The sequence below is a fragment of the Cryptotermes secundus genome, unplaced genomic scaffold (assembly GCF_002891405.2).
Source record: "Cryptotermes secundus unplaced genomic scaffold, Csec_1.0 scaffold102, whole genome shotgun sequence".
Taxonomy (NCBI): Eukaryota; Metazoa; Arthropoda; class Insecta; order Blattodea; family Kalotermitidae; genus Cryptotermes; species Cryptotermes secundus.
Window position 1 is genome coordinate 65,672 of NW_019741300.1, and position 21,645 is coordinate 87,316.

At 37.0% G+C, this 21,645-nt stretch overlaps 1 protein-coding gene across 9 annotated transcripts in view; it reads right to left on the reverse strand.

The window, feature by feature from the left end:
* LOC111872677 (cell cycle checkpoint protein RAD17) overlaps positions 1–19,293 on the reverse strand; it is a 29,591-nt gene extending 10,298 nt beyond the window's left edge. The window contains exons 1-9 of one of the 9 annotated variants that reach the window (XM_023866785.2): positions 19,118–19,293; positions 18,409–18,551; positions 15,792–15,908; positions 15,030–15,278; positions 13,964–14,093; positions 11,639–11,813; positions 8,245–8,361; positions 7,365–7,531; positions 6,143–6,379 (exon numbers count right to left, since the gene is read on the reverse strand). In XM_023866785.2, the coding sequence (XP_023722553.1) occupies positions 6,143–6,379; positions 7,365–7,531; positions 8,245–8,361; positions 11,639–11,813; positions 13,964–14,093; positions 15,030–15,278; positions 15,792–15,803 (1,087 nt within the window). In that variant the 5' untranslated portion in view covers positions 15,804–15,908; positions 18,409–18,551; positions 19,118–19,293. The other 8 variants (XM_023866782.2, XM_023866784.2, XM_023866783.2 and 5 more) reach the window with 8 other exon arrangements.
* Positions 19,294–21,645: the final 2,352 nt, after the last annotated feature.

The following is a 21,645-nucleotide window of genomic DNA, read 5'->3' on the forward strand; positions in this document are numbered from 1 at the left end:
ACATGCTTGCTTGTGAAGCCGTTATTTAGTAACATCTGTCGTATATTTGCTTATCACACAGTCATTGCACAGCAATGTGTCTACATGCCCAGTATTACAAGGACTGTTCACACTGCTGCCAGAAAATGCAGTCATTCACATGTAATGATGTGGTTGTGTGCACGGTACATCAGCAGTCACACCACAAGCTATGAAACGTAAGTATAATTTTGATAACATCTGTCTGGTAATGTCCATCAGCACTGTTTTTACTGGCATTTACTCCTTAACCCAAAAAAATCCCTAAAACAGTTCCACTTGAACAACCCCTATACACAGAAACTACGAGGTGACAAAATTATCTCTAAACAACCACATCTATAAGCAAATTAAATAACCAATGCTGAGACCAGAAACTGCAAAGTCAGTCATTCACAATACAATCCTATCATTGGGCCAACTAAATGGATGTTTGGTGGCCATAATTCTTCAAAATACCATGAAAAAAAAATGAGTATCCTGTGTAGATATGAAAGAGTAGTCCCACACTTTTAGAGCTGAGAACACAACTAGCCTCCAATGGGGCATATTAAAAATGGCATGCAGGTCAACTACACACCTTTTTGAGAGTTAAACATTTGTATGAATAAGACGCAAATTATACTGATCTATATATTGTTTGAAAGGTCTTGAAATGTCAATTCCATGGGTGGCATATTTCAGGTAATTTATTTTAAGGGCAAAAATCACCAAAAATTTACATAAAAATAACCTATTCAAAAAATGTTGCTGTCCTCTGAGACAAAAGTACAAGACAGTACTTCTCAGTGGCACAGTGTGACTTTTTTCCAGTGTCTGTCAAATCCTAAGGCAGAGAGGTCATGAGAACTGAGTATATATACATCTTAAAGACAAAGCTGTGCTAAAAATTAATACAGTGTGACTTTTTTCCAGTGTCTATCAAATCCTAAGGCAGAGAGGTCATGAGAACTGAGTATATATACATCTTAACGACAAAGCTGTGCTAAAAATTAATAAAGCAATTTATTCTTCAGAATAGCAGAAAAGTCTTATAAGGAACAAGCAGTCCTTCAACCAAAATCATTGGTGTCAAAAATGACAAACTGCAAAAGTAACATAAACTGTAACAAGAAGATAAGATGGTACTGCAGGCTGATCTGGAAGCAATGGATGCCTGAACAACATCACTAACAAAAGAGGTAGCAACTTTTGCACGAAGAGACAGAATTCAAAACCCACATCTCGAATATCAAATCCTGCTATCAGAACCTTCAAGAAAGTCTGAAACTTTCTGGAAGATCCAGATATACTGTAGTGACCTCTAGAGACCTATTGCAGCATAAAGGTATTGCTGGTGGTGTGAATGCACTAAAAAAGCAAGTAATTATTTAAAATGAGGGGTGAAATAAATGCTATATTTTTGTGAAAGATTTGACATCAGCACAAGTTACCCCGGAACAAAAGATATAATTTTCTCGGGGACTGGAACAGATGGAAGCCAAAATATCTTATGTTAATGACAATGAAAAAGCTTAACCCTTTGACGTGGTCATTTAAATTCCGCGGCCGCGGCTCCTGCGGTAATATATTCAGCCGACCATTTAAATTTTGCTCGAAAATTATTTATTCATCATTGTTCTTAAATTCTATGAGATAGGAACATGAAACTTTCACTAAAATGATCTTAAATGGTGGTTTTATAACCTTACCTTATAATATGGGCGCCCTGTATCTCGGCCATGGAAGCAGGTTGTTTAGTATTTCAGCAGTGAATGGTACGCCTTGAAGGANTGTCCTGGTGCTAAACCATTATTAAAAATCATAGACTCAAAACACATCTGAAAACATATCTTGCAGAGAGCTTCAAGACTTTGTTGTAGAGAAACTTTCAGCCTTAATGCAGCAGCATTTTATCTGCAAAGTGCAGATGGAAAATCTGATAAGTGTTAAGCTACAGTTGCCTACAGACAACATAATCTACCTAGCAAATTTCTTGAAAAAATTTACTTATAATACAAGAGGCCTTTCAAGCCACACTGCACCAAACTGACTTCACATCAGGGAATTACAAACTTCAGACTTCAAAAGCATATTTCACACACTATCAATAATTCTCTGTGCTTTTAAACATCAAGCAGTGCAAGAAATAAAGGATCTCCCAAATACTTAGAATTTGCAGGAGGTGGATTCAACCAGAAAAAAATTCACAGAACTCTTTTGGCATAATCTGCTGAAAGAGTCACTGTTAAGCCCATGGCCTTAACCATAAGAACATCAAACCAGGCAGCTGATCCTGAATGCACACAAACCCAACTGAATATAAACTTGCACTTACCTTGTACCTGCAAATTTCTATAATCAACTGACTGCAACCAACATTTACCTGATTGAACCACATCATGAGAAAAAACAAATTAAGCCCACATGTAATCTATACCTATGCACACATTTAAAATGCATAAAATTCTAATATCACTATGTTATATTTACAGACCCAAAAAATGAAAGAGACAACTATTCAACTGGCACAGGATATGGCGTACAACTGAAAAACAGTGATAACCTGTCCGCAGCCTTAACACAACATTAGTTTTCTTATTTTAATAATAACTGCATTTATTCTTTAGGACTAGGATAAAGTAATTGTGAATAATTACAAACTTTACATAACTGTTATATAACAGTTATGTAAAGTTTGTTTAATGTCTGCATTGCCCCCCCACCCCTTCCAAAGATGGTCTAATAAGGACTTTAACATATCAAGGAATTAGAAACATGTGATTACCAATATTCAATTAGTCATATACTTGATGGCATTCTACCTTGATTCGAACAAGAAGTATACACAGCGAAGAGACTTTGAATTTTGATACCACGGCAATATCAGTGGGTTTACAAAAATGATCATGGAATCATGTACTTTTTGTTTCTTGTCACAGGTTATTTTACAGTGCTTTCAGTATACATACTATATTGCATCATATGGTAAAATGACTGATGAACTGGAACAGACTTGGAAAGTGAGAGGTCATGGCCTAATTGAGGCACTATCCTAGCATTTGCCTGGAGAGACTGAGGAAAATAATAAAAAAAACACACAGTCAGGATAGATGGCATTCTCATCAAGGCTTGGACTAAACACACCTGAATAAAAACCTGAAGAATCATCACTATACCAGCCTGCTCAGAGATATTTTATGTTATATTTCTTCAACAGAATTCATTTTTTAAACATTACTTATTTGTAAAATTAATTATAATGTAATGGATTTGATCAACACCTTGTGAAGAAACAGCTCTGTAAACATGGTCCAACATGCAGCAATAGAGGCTGTTTTTTCTGTGTCTGCAGTGACGTCATGCAGCAGCCAGTGGTTGTCACATGACATGTTTCCTGTGAATTGTGTCCATTCCTTGGCTACATAAGCTATATAAGACATAATTCATTCGGTTCAGGGACAAGTCAGTTCTCGGTAGTAGACAGCCACAGGAAGTCAGCCTGTCTAGATTTAACGTGTGATTTGAATATTTTATGTGTGCTCTAGCACAGTGATATTTGCAGTGTGTAATTTAGTGAGACTTTTATGGTTCTTGTATTATAAATCTGTGAGGACTAATGCAGACAGAGTGAGAAGATTAGCCTGGAGTGATTGTAAATTGTGTAAATCAGCAACAGTGTTATAATTATTTGTAGTTGCAACCTGTTAAGTATCCAAAAAATTCAATTACGAATCCAAACCAGCGTCTTAGTCACTGTGATATGTGACAATATATTATTAACCTTTAATGGCCGAATGTTATAATTATTGGCAGCAAGTAGCAAGCCAAGCTGGCTGAATGTTATAATTTTTAGAGGCAAGCCACGTGCTTCCTTTGTGAGTGCCGGCAGTTTGACCTTGGGTTTGAAACCCAAACAAACTCATGAACTTTCATGACAGACGTTTATTTGTTAGCTCTGAACAATGAAATCGTTTATAAGGGTACTGGTTTCGAACTATTTACATTTAGATATGACTGTTTATGACCTGGTGAGCCATAGAGTTCAGCTTTGTTTGAGAACTTACAGGAGGAAATATTCGTGGCGCACTTACATATCAGTGCTACCAGAGCTTTCAAGGAAGTGTGACGAATTCATGGATTGGTTTGCAGTGTTGAATTGTCAGTTAGGACGTCAGTGGCGGATTTTCTAATATTTCGTTATTAGTAAGAAGTCAGTGTCAGACTCCTTTATTTCTTTGTATATCATTTTTATTGTGTATCTCAGAAGAGGTATAAACCCACTGAGCCAGTGTTACTTTGTGCGTGAGGACATCTTCGTCACGTGACTTTCGGTATCAGTGGCGGACTGACACTTTTCAACTGCTATTGCAATTATTTTGCATCACAATTTTGTGAGTGTTCCTAACAGTCTCGCTTTTTCAATCATCATAAAGTATAGGATTTAGCTGGAAGCCCCCTCCCTCAAGATAGAACCTCAAAAACGAGCCGGATACTCAAAACTCCTCGATGCTGAAGAACTGGAGGAAACATTGATGGAAGATGAATCTGATGAAGAGTTGGAAGAACTCAGTGCACCTTCCTACACTGGATGACAACTTCCGAGATGAATCTGGCCATGCTATCAAACCTCATGTAATTGAAGACTACAATGCACACATGGGCTTTGTGGACAAATCTGCTAGAATGGTGAACAGCTATGACATTCCTTGGAGGACATGTAAGTGGACAAAGAAATTGTTATTCCACCTTCTAGATATGACTATTCTCAATGCATATCTGTTACACAAGTCATGTGATGGAAAAATGATGCACAAAAAATTCCGCGAAATTTTGGTGCGTGATTTGATTCTTCGATCACATGAGGCGAATATCACGGTCAGTGGCGTTTCTCGGGGGAGGCCAAGTTCATCTGGGACCCAACTGAGTCGACTGGAGGTGAAACATTCAAAACACTGGCCAGCTAAAGTGAAACAAAGATGTCACATTTGTTCTATAAACAAGAAAAGCAGGAGCAGGCTTTTCTACTGTAAACACGTGATGTTGCGCTGTGTCTCGTGGACTGTTTTGAGAGTGGGACACACGCACGTCAGAGTGTAAACTGTGAAGTGACACAGTCCAAACCGTGTACAGTCCAAACCAAATATTATTGCACATAGTGTCATCATATTTACATCACCAACACGATTCAAGGTTGAAGAAAAACAAAAGTCCTTTAGAATTTCATAACATATATAATAAAGATTATATTTTGCATTTCATGACAAAATAATCACAGTTAATTTTCATTTGTAAAACCTGCCCTTTCGTGTATATGTAGAAAATTTTATTATCTTTCAGATTCTTTTTAGTTCATATTCTGATGTTGCATAGAACGGAAAATATACATTTTTTTCTGAAAGTCTGCAATGTTAAAGACTTAGGGCCATTTAAATTCTGGCCGTAGGGAGCTGCCAGCAATTTAAAAGCCCGGGCATTAAAGGTTAATTTTCTGGATTACTCACATAACAATATGAAATAAGTATGATTTATTTCCTAGTGAAAATATATGTTCCCCAGTATTAGTACATAAAAAAAAAGTTTTAAACTGAAGTTCGGTTTGAAGCCACACTTTAGGCAAAGCTAAGTTTCTTCAAGTTCAAATTGGATTATAGTACAGCTCTATGAACAAATATACATGCATTTATTTCTTCCAGTTAAAGCAAGCCCATCAGTGATTAACATATCTTCAGGGCACTTTTGAGGTTCATACTTAGATTGCGTTAGTATTCTGTCATCAACACTTGACAGCCTTATGCTCTTCTTGAATTCTCTTTGATCAAACAAGGCATTTTATTTATTGATATGCCTGAAGATAAGAAAATAAGTCAACACTACAATGACAGAGGTTTTTTGTCATCTCAACATAGCTGCAATAGCAGTCAGGATGCCATTTAAAGAAGTCTTCAAGAGGTTAAGAGGTAATTTTAAACAAATCAAAAAATTAGAACACTGAAAACCTACACAAATATATCTGAAATAATCTTGTCCTCATCCCTCCAAAAAGATTCAATGTCTACTGGATTTTTAATAACATAAAACCTACAATATGGTCACCTTTGTAGTATCACTAAGCAACAAATTTATACAAAACTACAGAACTCACTTTTTGGATACAGCAACCTTCCAACTCGTTGGAAAATAGGTAGCTGTATGTCTTTACCAACAGATTCCAATTCCTGGGATGTTTTATTTGCAGGGAGCTGTTTCTTACATACATTAACAGAATTTTTTCGACTACTTCCTACTGGTAATGTGGAAGGCTTGGTTATATGATTCCTCTTTTTATGGGATGCTTGTTCAGTTGAGAGTGCACTATGTTGTTCTCTGGTTCTACTTTTATCTGCAAGAAAGTTAATTATTAGTTACAATTATTAAGTTAAGTAATTTTATATATGTAACAAGCTGCTGCCTAAGATGGTTCTAGAAAATGTTTTGTACAGTGTACAAATTTAATTTTTGAAGATGACAATACTGTCAGTTTTCATGCAAAATGGCATCATTACAGGTCACCGCGAAAATCAGAAGTTCGTCAGAACCCCAGCAATGTGAAAGTTATGGTGATCTCGTGTACGACTGTGATGGTGTTATCCTAACGCATACCGTTCCTTCACCAGAATAAAATTCTAAATTTCCAATATAGCCTGAAGTGCCTTCAGTAACTACACGAACAAGTAGGCCATACTTTGTAAGTTCCCAGGATTATATGTTCGCATATTGCACTACTCACTGACAGCTTGCTACGTACAGCTTGAAGAAATAAAGGCATTTATTTTCCTTTGCAGGGGCATACAGTTACAGCGAGGTCACATAACTGATTAGTCAGCAAACATTCCAGAGGCTTATCACGCAGCTACATGCAAGCTGGGTGGTGTCAGAGCAATGTATAGTGGGTTGCAACTTACTGTGTTCTAAAAAAGTATTACTAGAACGACCAGTCCGCCATGTTTAAAAGCGAAAAACGTATTAATGCACGCGCGGTCCGCAAAGTGTTAACTGCCATGCCATGAATACATAGGGGAAGTACATGTATAATTCCACAAATTCTTCACCTCTGCTCTAGATGGAAATGAGTGGTCAGTTTCATATCCCAGTCATTTTAGTCCTGGGGAAAAGGGTCCCTGGTACAAAATGATTAGGAGACTTGGACCTACAGCTAGTCTGGACACTGTGGAGAAGGGAAAAATCTTTTGCCTCTGCAAAGAATTGAACTCCAATTCCTCAGTAGTCTAGTTCATAGCCTAGTTGCTATATTGACTAAGCGCATATTGACTGAGCAAAACTGACTCTAACAATGAAATCAATAATTTAGCATGAACATTACCTACTTTGCATACACTCGTAATAGAGCTGTAATACAGCACTTCTAATGTCACCATGAACACTTCCAACAATTTTCTCTAGAACTTCAGCAGAAGGAACATCACAGCCTGTATTCAACATACAAATCCTCTTCAGGGCTTTCATAACTGACTTGTCAGACACTTTATTGAAACTGAAACAAATAAACTATTGACAATGCTTTCTGCAAATGGTTTAAATGAAAACAAGTAATGACATGACACTTCTGATTTTATCTCATACAAGTTCTGAGATATACACAGTATATATAACAATGGCAATGCAGAACTCAAGGATAGATATAGTAAAGTGTAACTACTAAGAAATTGTATCAAATAGTAACTTAATAATATTAAGCAACATTTCCAGAGCAAGATAAAATGTGAAACTTTTACAGACTGTTAAACATGAGATAAATTTTTCTTTCCCATATTTCAGACAAGGAAAACCTTGTTGGAAAGCATCTATGGTTCAAATAGGATAACATTTCATTTCAATGTGCATTTAATTTTATGAGGAACCATGTTCCTCTTTAAGAATTCTACTGATGAGATGCCCTTATCTGTCTGTTTATTCATTTCTCCTGCAGGAGGAGCAAATGAAGACAGAGAAATCTGTCATAATAACAGAATATGATGAAACATGTAATCACTGGGGCTGTGATGTTACAATTATTAAGCAGTGGCCAAGAACTGTTGCAATACATAAAAATATTTTGTCACTAAATTGCAATTTTGACTTATTTCTTGAAATACTTCAGCAAACAGAACACAATTTCTGAATCAAAATTCATTTTATTTTCTGAAACTTGATTTTTTCACTTACATGATTCTAGTTATGAAGATGAAATGTGAAAGTTTTATATACCTTATCTGGTGAATATTTAGTTCTTCTAGAAATTGCTTTGGAAACATTCCTCCACTTCCTTCTGTTTGTTCTGGTAATGAAAACACAATTGGTATTCTACCCATGACATGGTATCTCCTAGGTCAAAAGAAAAGCATTTTTCTAGAAAAAATAAGCATCATAACAAATAACATAAAAGACACATAGACTGCAATAAATTTAAAACAGTGAAACTCCCAATTAATGTCATAAAATTTCATAAAAATATATACATCATTCAGATCTGCAGCTTCAATTCATGTTGCTATGCGAAGATGGATTTCTAACTGAGCCACATGAATCAAAATTAAATATGCCTGACAATTTACGATAAAATCACATAATTTCTGTCAAATCATTAAGTCACTTTAGGAAATGTATGTGGCACACACATTCTCTACATAACATGTCCTCTTTCATAAAGTGCTTATGTAACATGTAAGAGTTCACTGATATTAAGCAAATGAAGCAGGAATATACAATGCAATGTAATAAAAATCTAATATATTTTATTCTGGCAAATTTTGATATTGGCGAACAGTAATGTCTACTGGCGTTCAATGAAATAACATTTCACTGTACATTTAATCTTCAGCTTATGAATGGGTCAAATTCCACAACCCCATTCATAAGTTCAGACATTCTTAAGTGAAAACAATTCCTTCTCAAAAGAAATAATACTTATGCTCTTACTGAGTGCATAACTTACTGTACCCAGTACCCTCAATTATGTTGTCCCCACAACAGTGCTTAGTAAGCCTTCATTTGTTGTTCATATATTCCCACAGTTCCACTATTCTGCCATGAAAATTTTATTTTCTTTCTTATGGGAACAAGTTCTTATGTCATTCATACTATAAGAGGAGGACTTAAAGCCAGAAGAGACCACTGTTGCTAGGCAATGGCTCTGTAAACATGTTTCCATGGCAACCAAATCATGTGATCATGGCAACGGATGGATACACATGCAACAATAGAGGGAATGTTGGAGGTGGTGTTTTTTACATCATCTGCACCAAGGTTATATAAGGAGAAGTATGTGGAGTGAGTCAGTTACCCTGCATTGAGGTGGGTTTGAATACCTCTACCAGGTAGCTGTAGGAGGCCACGAAAATGAAATCCAGTGCCTGGCGTTACAACTGGACCACCCTGTTCCTGGGAGATATAAATATAGGGACCTGGCTCTCCAGGTTGGGGGAGTCTCAAAACACAGACAGTAAAATACAGCCATGTGTCCCATGGGACTCAGACCTGAGAATAACATAACATAACATAACATAAAGCACAATAGACAATTGAACGTCGCAATGCTAGGGCCAGTTTTATGGCTCACACCTCATACTCACATTCATAACATAACACTGCATTGCATTCTATGGATCCAAAGTTAGTCAAAATGACTGTAGGATATGGAATATGTCACATAAATACAAAAAATATGTACAGTCCCAATGGAGTTCTCACGCAAGATAAAGCAAGAATACACAGTGACTACACACAAGGCTATTTAAAGATACATAAGTTATTTTCTAGACAATACGTATTCATCAACAGAGTAGAATGAGTGTGTATTTGAGTATCATTTCAGTGCTATTTTAAATCGTGCCTTTTCATTCATAAGACCTTTAAGATCACACAGCAGGTTATTAAACAATTTTGATCCCAGCATAATATGTGCTTTTCTGAAAGCATGAGAGGTTAGCAATTGGTTTATGAAGACAGTGTTTGTGTCTTGTGTTAACACTGTGTACGTCCACATTCATCTGAAAACATTCTTCGTTATTTGTAATGAAGTTTATTAATGAATATATATATTCACAAGGAAAAGTTAAGATCTGTAGTCTCTTAAATAGATCTCTACAGGAATTACAGGATTTGACACCCATAACGATTCTAACAATTTTCTTTTACAATTTAAATACCTTTTTACTGTCAGATGAATTACCCCAGAAAATTATTCCATACTTCATTAAAGAGTGAAAGTAAGCAAAATAGATTGATTTGAGTGTGTCAATGTTACTACTATGTAACATGAATCTAACCGCAAAACATGCTCTACTTAGCTTTGGAATCAACTGATCAATATGGTTTTTTCTAGTTTATATGATTATCAATTTGTAAGCCAAGGAATTTTGTGTTTACTCCCTCTTCTATACATTTATCATTATATCCTATGTTTAATGGATATTGTGGCGAGTTTTTTGTTATAAATTTTATTACATTTGTTTTTTCTAGGTTCAGGGCAGCTTGTTTGCAGAAAACCATTTATTCATTTGCGAAAGAACCTTGCTTGATAATATGCAGAAATCATCTAAATTTTTACCAAAAATTATAACACTAGTGCCATCTGCAAATATTACAGGTATTGATGAGGTCCTTAGTGTAGGAGGGAGGTCGTTTATATAAATTATGAAAAGCAAAGGCCCCCAAAATTGACCTCTGTGGAACTCCATGTTTTATTATTCCCCAGTTTGAGTAGGTACTTTGGATTGAATTTGATTATTTTATTTCCATCTTTTGTTTTCTATCTGTTAGGCTGCTTTGGCAAGGGCCAACAGCAATTGTACACGAAAGACCCATCCTGTCATCAGAGATGGTACCCCACATAAACAAACCCGCAATCATTTGAAAGTAATAAAAATCTGGTCTTGGGCCCAAGATTGGGGCATGACACCATGACATATCGGCCAACTGACTATTGGTCATAACATAACTTTGACTTTGAGTCAGTTAGATGGGAAGAAGTCACCAGCCATCAAGGACAGAAGCCATTGAAAACAGAAGCTGAAGAACTTACACTGCTGGGAGCCAACATCAGGCAACTACTGAAGAAGAAAGCAGTCTTCTGGGATTTGGCACCGTGTATATGTGGTGTTAACCGACGTTTCGGAGGAACGTATCGCCTCCATCTTCTGGGTAGAAGAAAAAATATAAGAAATCTGCGAAGAGACCGTGAGAACCGGCAAAAGCAGACTGTCTGCTTTTACCGGTTCTCACGGTCTCTTCGCGATATCTTCCTCCGAAACGTCGGTTAACACCACATATACACAGTGCCAAATCCCAGAAGACTGCTTTCTTCATAGTCACCGCCGTGAAAGCCTCAAATCTTACAACTACTGAAGAAGCTGAACTCAGAAGATTTAGTGCATGCAACACTGAATTGTAGAGTGTGTGAATTAGCAACAGTGCTGTAACCAATTACAGTTACAGTTACAGTTTGTAAGAGTACAATAAATCCATTTACCAATCCAAACTCATGTCTAGTCACTAATTACACAACAATATGAACAAACGTTTTTAAGTCAAATGTTCATATGTCAAGGACAAAGTGTACTTGTGCACCTTAAACATATATAGTTACAACTTCAACACTAACCTTAGGATATCTTGTAACAGGTTTGGATGAAGTATCAATATATTAGGAAATTCCCTCACTAGAATTAATTTCTTCATTCCCTCTCTGATTTCCAAAACTGAAATATATCTACCACTGTTCATAAGGAATGCTTCAAACTTGCCTGCCTGAGACTGTGTAGAATTTCTGGAGCCAGCTGGAACACATATGAGTTTATGTCAGGATAAAATTATTTTATAAGCACAACATAGCTAAATGTCAGCTATTATAATATTCTGGGCTCTTACAGCCTGTTCACAAAAGATAAGCCCTAGTTTTCTATCAGTCTGTTCAATCACACACTAATTTTTTTCTTTTCATCTTCCAACACTGCTGTTCTTTATTACCACAGTAAAATCTGACAGAAATAGAGAAAAAGTTTATTTTCTTTCCTTTAAGTTTCCAAAACCATTAACACTTTCATAGTGATGGATTTTAACCAAACATGTGCACATCTTTCTTAACTATTTAACTCCTCCTACTAGCAATTATTACAATTTTTGCCAACAAACTGATGCCTTGATGTTAAATTAGTGCTGAATTTGAAAGTCCAGTCTCTCTCTCTCTCATGTGTATATTAGCATGCACGAAGTGTCAGGGTGTGTCTGTGTGTGTGTGTGTGTGTACGGGCATGTGCATGTGTGTATGCATCTGCACATGTGTATGTGTGTGCGCGCGCGCGTGCACACGTGGCTGTTTTGTCACAACAAAACATTTAAAATGTTAACTGGGATACCCTTATTCCATCCTCACAGTTATACCAGTCTATCAGATTTGGAGATCATGAAGTCAGTCTGGCGACACCATAAGCACACACATGCCACATCTTCAAGTTACGTTCATATTTACATGATGGAACTTATGTCACTTGGGCTAGTACTTCATGGAACCAAGTGACTATTTTGACACCCCCATGTCCAAGATCCTGTGCTTCATCTGAAGCGTAGGGTTGCTGAGGGAATAATTAAAAAAAAAAGGGGGGGGGAAGCACAATAGACCTAAGGTCGCGGTGCAAGGGCCAAGAAGGCCTACCCCTCATATATTCTATTCTACATGATGGAAGGCATATTTGAGTACAATTCACAAAAGTCTGTACATTTATAGTGTTCTGGAGCACCAAACTGTGTGTCAGGTTGAAAAATGCTTCTTATAGAATGAAACATCTCAGACTGAAATGTGGGACCACTATGACTAAAAACTGGGGAAGGGAATAATACAAAAGTACCAATGACAGCAAACAATTTTAATGTATGAAGGAGCATATTACCAAAAATTTTATCAAAAACTAACGATACCATGTATTTCTCTTAACGCACATCCACATTTCTCGTGCTCGTGTGACTCGCTATGCTCGCGAGTAATGTGGACGATATGTTGTTGTTGTTATTGGAGAGGGTGGGTTTCCCCTTGCACTTAGACCAGATATTGGTCCACTGTGCATCCCCCTGTGATATTCTACCAGTCTCTATACCCTACCGGTACTGGTGTGTGCCATCAGTCCCGACTCAGCCAGCGAGTTCGGCCTCTACTGGCTCAGCGGTATCTCGATGCCTCCCCCATCTACCAGCAGTGGTAGAGACTACTGTTGGGCGGGAAATGTCCTGAATTTGGCTCAGAGGTCTCCTTGAGACATGAGGTTCTTTTACGTGCCGTAAAGCTACGACACGGGACCCATGGATTAAAGTTCCTCCCGGAGGACTTGTTCCCTGAATTTTTCCGCCCTTAAAAATTCCACGACCTCCGCCGGGTTTGAACCCGCGTACCTTGAGTCACGAGGTGGGAACGTTACCCCTAGACTACGGAGGCCGCTGGACGATATGACAAGTCACGAGACAAGCAAATTTTAAATTCTTATTTAAAAACTATAGCCAATAAATTAAAATACGACTACAGCCTATACACACTACGAGTAAATATACGGATCCTCACGCGCCGAAGCCTGGCGAGGAACTGAAGTAGTGTGGACGATGATTTACGAGCACAAGTAAAAGCCAGATGAGTCTCCCGATGAGCACAAGCCTGGCGAGCACGAGCACAAGTAATGTGGATGCACCTTTACACCCAAACTTTGCTAGAAGCTTCTGAACAATTATTAAAGCATATAGTGACTCCACATAGAAATGTTGCACACACACACACACACACACACATATATATGTTCAGTACCAACACAATAGTTTTAGTGGACATTAATTCAGTCACATACTTTCTTGTCTTACAAAACAGTGTAATATGTCTGCTGTGTATTCATATGAACAGTGACTAAAATCAAAATAATGCAAACTACTGCAAAGTGCTTCTACATACCCAATTCTGAATTATCTATGTCCACTGATGACTCCCATTCAACTAACTGAATATTTTTCATGGCAGTAAGTACTTCTAAAGCTGTACTCTTGCCTACTCCTGGTGGCCCAGTAATTAGTAGCATGGAAGCCTAATGAAAAACAATTAACTGTCTCAGGCACTGAATATGATACAGTAAAAGTGGTTAAATGTGAACCATCTGGCAAAAAAGAAATATCCGTAAAAACACTACATTATCCTTTATCATCAAGGAATAGGAGATACTAAATTTGTTGGCAGCAAGGGGCCATCAGCCATATTCTAACACTTGGCCAGCTAGACCATGTGCATGTGCTGTAGCAAAAATGCAATGCAGGCCTGTCATGGCTTAAAATAATTATGTCTCTTGTGTGAAGTATCAAACTGACATATAAACCATATTTGAAATTAACAAGTTATAGTATCAGGGCTTCTGAAGACTGCATGCATTATGACGGAATCCTGAAGGCAGATAGTAGCAAAGCATGGGAATGGCAACTGATGCAGCCCACACCTGGTGAGTAGGTGAGAGAAATTACATGTAGTATCTGTCTTCAGCACTCAGTCAGATCCTACTATAAAAGAGCAGGCAATTTTACAGATACTGAACTTATAAAGAGAAGCTGTGAACCCTAATGAAAAGTGAGTCTTGAACTTTCTTCCAGAAATAAAGAATAAATAAATTTTGAAGTTACATTCTGAGAAGTTCTAGGTAGAATTTGATTAACTTGTATATGCTTGTATTAACTTGTATATAGTAAAGCCTAAGTAATGTATCTCAGGGGTTAAACAACCACATATTTTATGACTTAACACTCCCAACTTGGGAACATTTTCATAAATATTCACACAGACTGTGAAAGTACCAAGATAATTACAGCAAAGTATTTTTAACCCTTGTTGTTCAAATCATTCAGGAGTTAACGTAACAATATATTATGTATAATATCATAAAGCGTTAAATGTTCCTTCTTATTCAAAAAAAAAAAAACTTGACATTAATATTCCACACTGCTTTAAAAAGCAGAAGTACAGAACATCATCTTACCTCTCCAACTGTTTTACTTGCTTTCTGCAGCCATGAGTTTAACTGATCCAATTTGGGTTTTGAAACAAGAAGATCAGATGGAGTCTTCGGAGCAAACTCTTTCAACCAATCTTTTGTCATCACTTTTTCTTTTGTAAAACTGCCATTAAATCTTTGAACCCCATCTCTGTGTGGCAGCTTTCGTTGGCTGTCAATGTCACTCATTTTATTTGATTCATTCTTATCAAAGCAGGTTGATATCCAGCTTGACTACAAAGATACAAACAGCTCCATGAGTAAGTAAATCCCTGTAACAGGCCATGAAGGCCCAGAGGGTTGTGAGACGTTGAGGGTCCCATCTAGACAATCGGCTCAAAGATGGCAGTAAGGTTGTCAGACTTACGCGCTGGCCGCACTTTACTCCCCAGGTAAATTATTTAATTAATTCCTGGTACTCATTTCTGTTAGAGGCTGAGTAGACCCCAGGGCCAGAGTGCAGCTGGAAGGATTAGGTCAATTAAAAAATAAACAATGACCTCATCGGGACTTGAACCCACAACCTTCCAGCTTGTAGCATAGTACCTCAACCAACTACCCCACCACATGTCCCCTTATTTACATTTGTACACTGAGATATAATTAACAACCTTCTAAAAAATTATTTATAAACTGTATTTTCCAAAACAGAAAAGTGTGTGATACAATACTGGACAAAGACTAACGATTAAAACAAGTGCACTTATCTGTAAGAATTAAAAGAAAGCCTTATAGGAATTAATTTACCTTACAAGCCATAGTATGCAGTAAATTGAAGTTTCGACAATCTTCGACAGTTCATGCATCAGAAATATGGATGTAATTAAAAATCTGAGCCTCTCATTTTAAGGAAAATCCTTCACCCTGCCAAAATGAAATATTAGTTATAAAGTGTGAAACCTCATTATGCACAATTTCAGTATAATAAAAATTCCACTAGGTGGAGACTTTACTGGATTACAGGGAAATACTATTGGTAGCATATGGTTTACATATCTAAGAGAAGGCTAAGGTGTGGAATGAAAGCTCCAAACATTCGTAACAATGTGTTCTCACTGTGCTAAGGTATTGCACATAATCCCTTTATAAGGATATCTTTCAGACAATAGTGACCTATCACACAACATACACTACACACAGTTTCTACATCTGTCCTCTCTGCTGTTGATACCAATATAACAAGCACTTAACCTGACAAAAAGCATCTTACAGAACTAATATATGACATACTGCCATAAACAAAATAACCTCAAGCCGGTGTTTATTGGCTCCCGTAACTGTGTTCCATTTTGGGTTGCTCAAAAAACAATGAGGAATGATCAGATCAGCTTTATTTGCCTACCATAATATTTCTGTTACTCACTCCTAGAACCTTAATTTGTGGAATGTGACAGAAAAATTGTGTTACAAATGTATGAGGGTGAAATTCAACTAATATTTTTGTTATCACCCTGGCTCCACTATATCTACCATGTATCCTTGGCCACCAGACATTTTATGGGTTAGAGCTTCAAAATTACTTATTACAAAATGGGGATCTGCAATGGGTCACACACGCTGTCAGTGAAAAGCATTTTGTTGCAGCACTCAGAAACTTGAAACCAAGTTTCATGGACTGTAGGTGGTTACTCTGAGGGAGAATACAAATTTAAAAATTAGTAAGCCTCCCAGTTTCTTCTTTGCCTTTGATATTGTGACATGTAGACCCATTTCTAGGAAATGAGTTGACAAACACGTTTCCTAGAATACAAGAATGAAATCTGTAGACCCTTGGAAACCAGCTCATTGCTGTGGAATCAACAGGCATGTCCATGGATATGAAAATGAAAGGTGTAGACTCTTGGAAACCAGCTTGTTGCTGTGAAATCAACAGGTGCGTCCATGGATACAAGAATTCAACAAACATTTTCCTGCGGTATCACTATACTATATGAGCGGCTGTTCAGATAACAATGAAGTCATTTGTAAATCAGAAGGCAGTTGTAAAGTAATTTCGAACCAAGTCAGTCAAGGCAGAAGAAAGACTAGAAAATAAGACAATCATAGTCCAGTCAGGATAGAACGAGCCTTAGGCAGTCATTTACTGTAAGCTGTTGTAATTAACAGTGATTAAAACAGATTGTAAAAGGAGGTGTCAATAAATCCAATCACCCAAACCAAAACCTGTTATTATTAGTCACAGAGTCATAAACACATGACAATATTAATGTTGTATTACATACGTAGCTTACTGTTACTGTTAATCAAAGTGACCAACAACAATATTTAAATAATATGTAGTTAGAAAAAATACATGTTTAATCAGCCCATTCATGTTCCAAAATGTTTTACAAAACATTTTTTATTATTTTTTTATTGCTAGTGGGGTGGGACTAAGTCCCTTGTACTGCAGCCACTTCTGGCCTACTGTACCAGCCCCAGATGATAGGTGAGGGTGATTGTGGAGCAATTGGTGGAATGAACATTGGCAAGGGAAACCGAAGTATTCAGAGAAAACCTGCCCCAGCACCACTTTGTCCACCACAAATCCAACTTGACCAGACCAGGATCGAACCCGGGCTGCCGCAATGGGAAGCCAGTGAATAACTGCTTGAGCTATGGTGTGGCCTAATATTTTACAAAACATACTAGGGACATGTGAATCCATTGCATAGTCACTTCTAAACAGACATCTCCTAAGCAACATAAACAGACATTTCCTGGACAATGGAGATGTCGTTTTCATGACAATGGCTAGGTAAAAGTTTGGTCTCACACAAAGGGGGGGGGGTCGTTTTTGTGACAATGGAGAGATGAACTGTTCGACTCAGTTTCCCCTATTCGGTATGCCAAGCACATATAAAAATCAAAACACCCACTGTAATAGTAGTTTCTAAAAGTATTGATGTTCCCTCTGATGATGGTCTATAGGGACCGAAACATGTTAGGGTGATAAGAAGTGAAGTAGTAAAAGCTTCAACAGTCACAGTGAATGGAATTGTTTCATCGTTTGTAATATTGTTAGTATGACGGACCAGAATGAAACAAAACAAATCAAAGATATAAAACAGAGTACATTCGTGAATAGACACAGAGTTCAAAAGTGAAGTCGGGAGTTCAGAAGTAAAGTCAGAAGTTGAAGCTGGAAGAACTAGAATATTACAGAGCACAAAGAGTCTGTGAACTGTTATAAGTGAGTGTAATTGTGAGTGACATCAAATAAACCTAATCATCAAATCCAGAATCCACAATTATTAGTCACACGTACCCCCTTACACATGACAATACTTAAAAATCATAAAATGTTTTGCAAAAAAAAATGCATAACTCTGGCCATCCATTTTGTCATAAATTAAGGTCAGGGTCAAATGTTAATATGCCATACCATAAATAATCCTCCTAATTATCAGACTTAGCAAAAAACTAAGACTTCTGTCCATATATAGGTATGTCATCAGATGTAGGTGGTCTTTCAGCAAATTACTTGTTGAATCACTGAAGCGAAATAAATTTGACAAGTAATAAAAACTGCAAAAAAAAAAATCACACATACTGTCAGTAAACCAAATTCGTAAATGAATAATATTCATGATACTGTGCATCATTATCAAAGCAGGTTATTGATATAAGCCTTTCTCACAAATTATTCCTGGAAGTTCGGATCATTCAATAGTACTCTTTACATTTGCATGTTATGAGCGTTACGAGTCCCTGACACTTATGAATAGAAATATCGAACGTTCATTTAACTGGCAACACTGCTTTGAAATTCTTACAAGTACGGATTTCTGGCTCCGTAAACAATCCTAGTGCTGCTGAGACATCATCTATTACTTTGTGCAAAGTAGCACATGACGTGGATAGTCTGAAAATATATGGCAAACAGAGGGTTGCTTTTTTAATCTTCATCCACGAAATAACATTTAAACCGTTTAAATTAACTGAAATGATGAAACACTAAAATTGAACGTGCATCTGACTCTTTTAATTATTTTATGCATACAAATGTCACATAACAAATTGATTCGAAAGTATTATTCATAACCTACAGCACAAATCTTCCGTAAAAACGTGTGCTCACCGTCCTAACCTACCGCTCAAGCACATCGAATAAAATACAACTACTTTGTAATGTTTGAAAATGTATCACTATGAAGCACATATCTACAGACGAACGTGTTGAATGGTTATTGTCAATCAATCGATCCAAACAACAGCCCAAAAGCACAACTTGTAAACAGTACTATGTAATTCACATTCTAACGCCACGGTTAAACGCATTCATTTTTTTTCTGGAAATAGTCGCGGGAAATTCAAATAAATGCCACAGACAACTTTCTTATGATTCATTCATCAGTAATCTGTTAGACGACAGCTCCACAGTCTCTTCCAAAACAGTTCCTCCACTAATTCGATCTTCTGTTTTTTGAAAGAGACTATCCAGGAAAAGTGATACGTGGTAGTTTTTCCATTTGCTTTCCAAATCGCAGTACAACAGCCGTTCAAAACCACTCTGGTCACGCCTGTTGCTATACGAACTTGAACCATCTTGTAAGATTTGAGGCTTCTTGAGCATCATTTGTTCTGTGCTTCAAGTTGTTACTGATGACGCTGCTTCCGGCATCAGTTTTTGGTTTTTGGTATCTCTCTTCGTCTGATGCCTACCCTTTGACCTGTCCAGTAAGCAAGGCCCTGCCAGTAGCTGCGCTACCGCTGGTATAGCTCTCAGGGTCCTTGGCATACTCAAACCCCCTCACCACGACAAGGTGGAGACACATGAGGGGGTTCCTTATAATATGCAAGATTAAAGGAATGATACTTACTCAAACCGAAAATTTTAAAATTCGCTTTATAATATTCTAATAAAATTTGGAATTAATAATTTCAAGAGAAATGTTGACAACATAACCAGAACTGTGTACACAGCCAGAAAATAGAATTCAAACCACAGTTTGGCATGTACCCATAGACAAGTCAGTCCTGTTAATTGGGAAGGTATGACATAAATCAAGAGTTCTGTCTCCTAGGAAACAACTCGGTGTGGTCAGTTGGAAGTCAACCGACGTTTTGGAGAAACGTGTCACCTCCCATCATGAATGTTAAAAATAAGCCACACAAAAAAAACTAGCATGAAGCAAGTAGAAAAATGGAGATGGCATGTTCCTCCAAAACATCGGTTGTCTTCCATCATCATCATCATCAGCAGCAGCTGCAACATCATTAATTCACATTCCATAGATCCTCTCTGTTACAAAAACCATGAATATGGAAATCGAAAAAAAAAGTCAAAAAATATTTGAATACATAATATACAAATTCATAAACACATTTATTAAGTATCGTAATCATATGTTAAAATTACAATCAAATTTTATCTCTAAGGAATAAAATGAATTAGAAAGAACAAATCATTTTAGGGCTGGCTTAAGTAATCTCACGTCATTGCTTAGGCTTTTATATATGGTGGAAGATGATTAAAACCTCTTAAATTCCATAATAGTGTGACCCCCTTTGATAAATTCCCAAACTTGATGTATCTAGTATTTATACTGTGACTCTCTTGATTGATCTTTATTTTTCACAAGAAATAATGATAAATAAGATATATACTGTGAATATAGAGGTAAGATTTTTAGGTCTTTAAACAGTTCCCTACAAGAATTACTGATATACAGGGGATTCCAGTTAACTGGGACACATCAGGACTAGGGTACTTTGTTCCAATTAAGTGGCTGCTCAAAATATACAAATTTGCACATAGAGGTTTAAAAAGGTATACAGTAAGCACATAAGACAAAAGTTAAGCTTCCCATTTATTGACTAACAAAAATACTGACTTTACATGAGCTGAAACGATTGGTGAAAATTACAGAAAAATTTTACATTAGAAATAACTTTGATTCATTTATGTATTCAAAATCCATATGCTTCTTAACAGTTAGTGATGCTGGAGGAATTGATGAAGTGCACCCCACTGTGTTCTCTTGATTACTGCAATTAGACAAAATCACCACAGGTTTCTCGTGTAGATATTGTACAGCCTTCATTGCCTTCCTGCATTAAATAAAGTAGCAGTCCAGTAATAAATTTCCCAGGAACCTGGTTAATTACTCATTCACACTCAGTCAAGTCACCCTCATCAGCCATCTTCTGATGACTTCTGGTGTTTCACCACAATTTGTACAATAATTGCTTCAACATAATCTTCATTTTCATTATAACAATGAAAACTACTGTCAATGCATGGAAACCTTTTGTAATTTCCAATGTGCTGTATTTCCAATATGATGTCATTTTCACCATCAACTTTATTTGGTAGCTCCAAGTGTTTGAAATCACAGTGAGCAAAGCAGTTCTGAATGGTCTTGGTACTTACTCCTCACCAACTGGCAATACATTTCGATGCCTGTAAAAGCTCAATCCTTGCACTGATGGCCTGAGCTGTTGAAGATGATGTCAATGGACCTTCTTGAATTGCTTCAAGAATGTAGTTTACCAGCTTTGGGCAAGAGAAGGTCTTAAAATTTTTGAGATTCCCATGTCCATTGGCTGTACTAGAGATTTGGTGTTAGAAGAAGTTGGATACTTTTCAAAGAATCCAAGTGAGGGCATGCTGCACAGT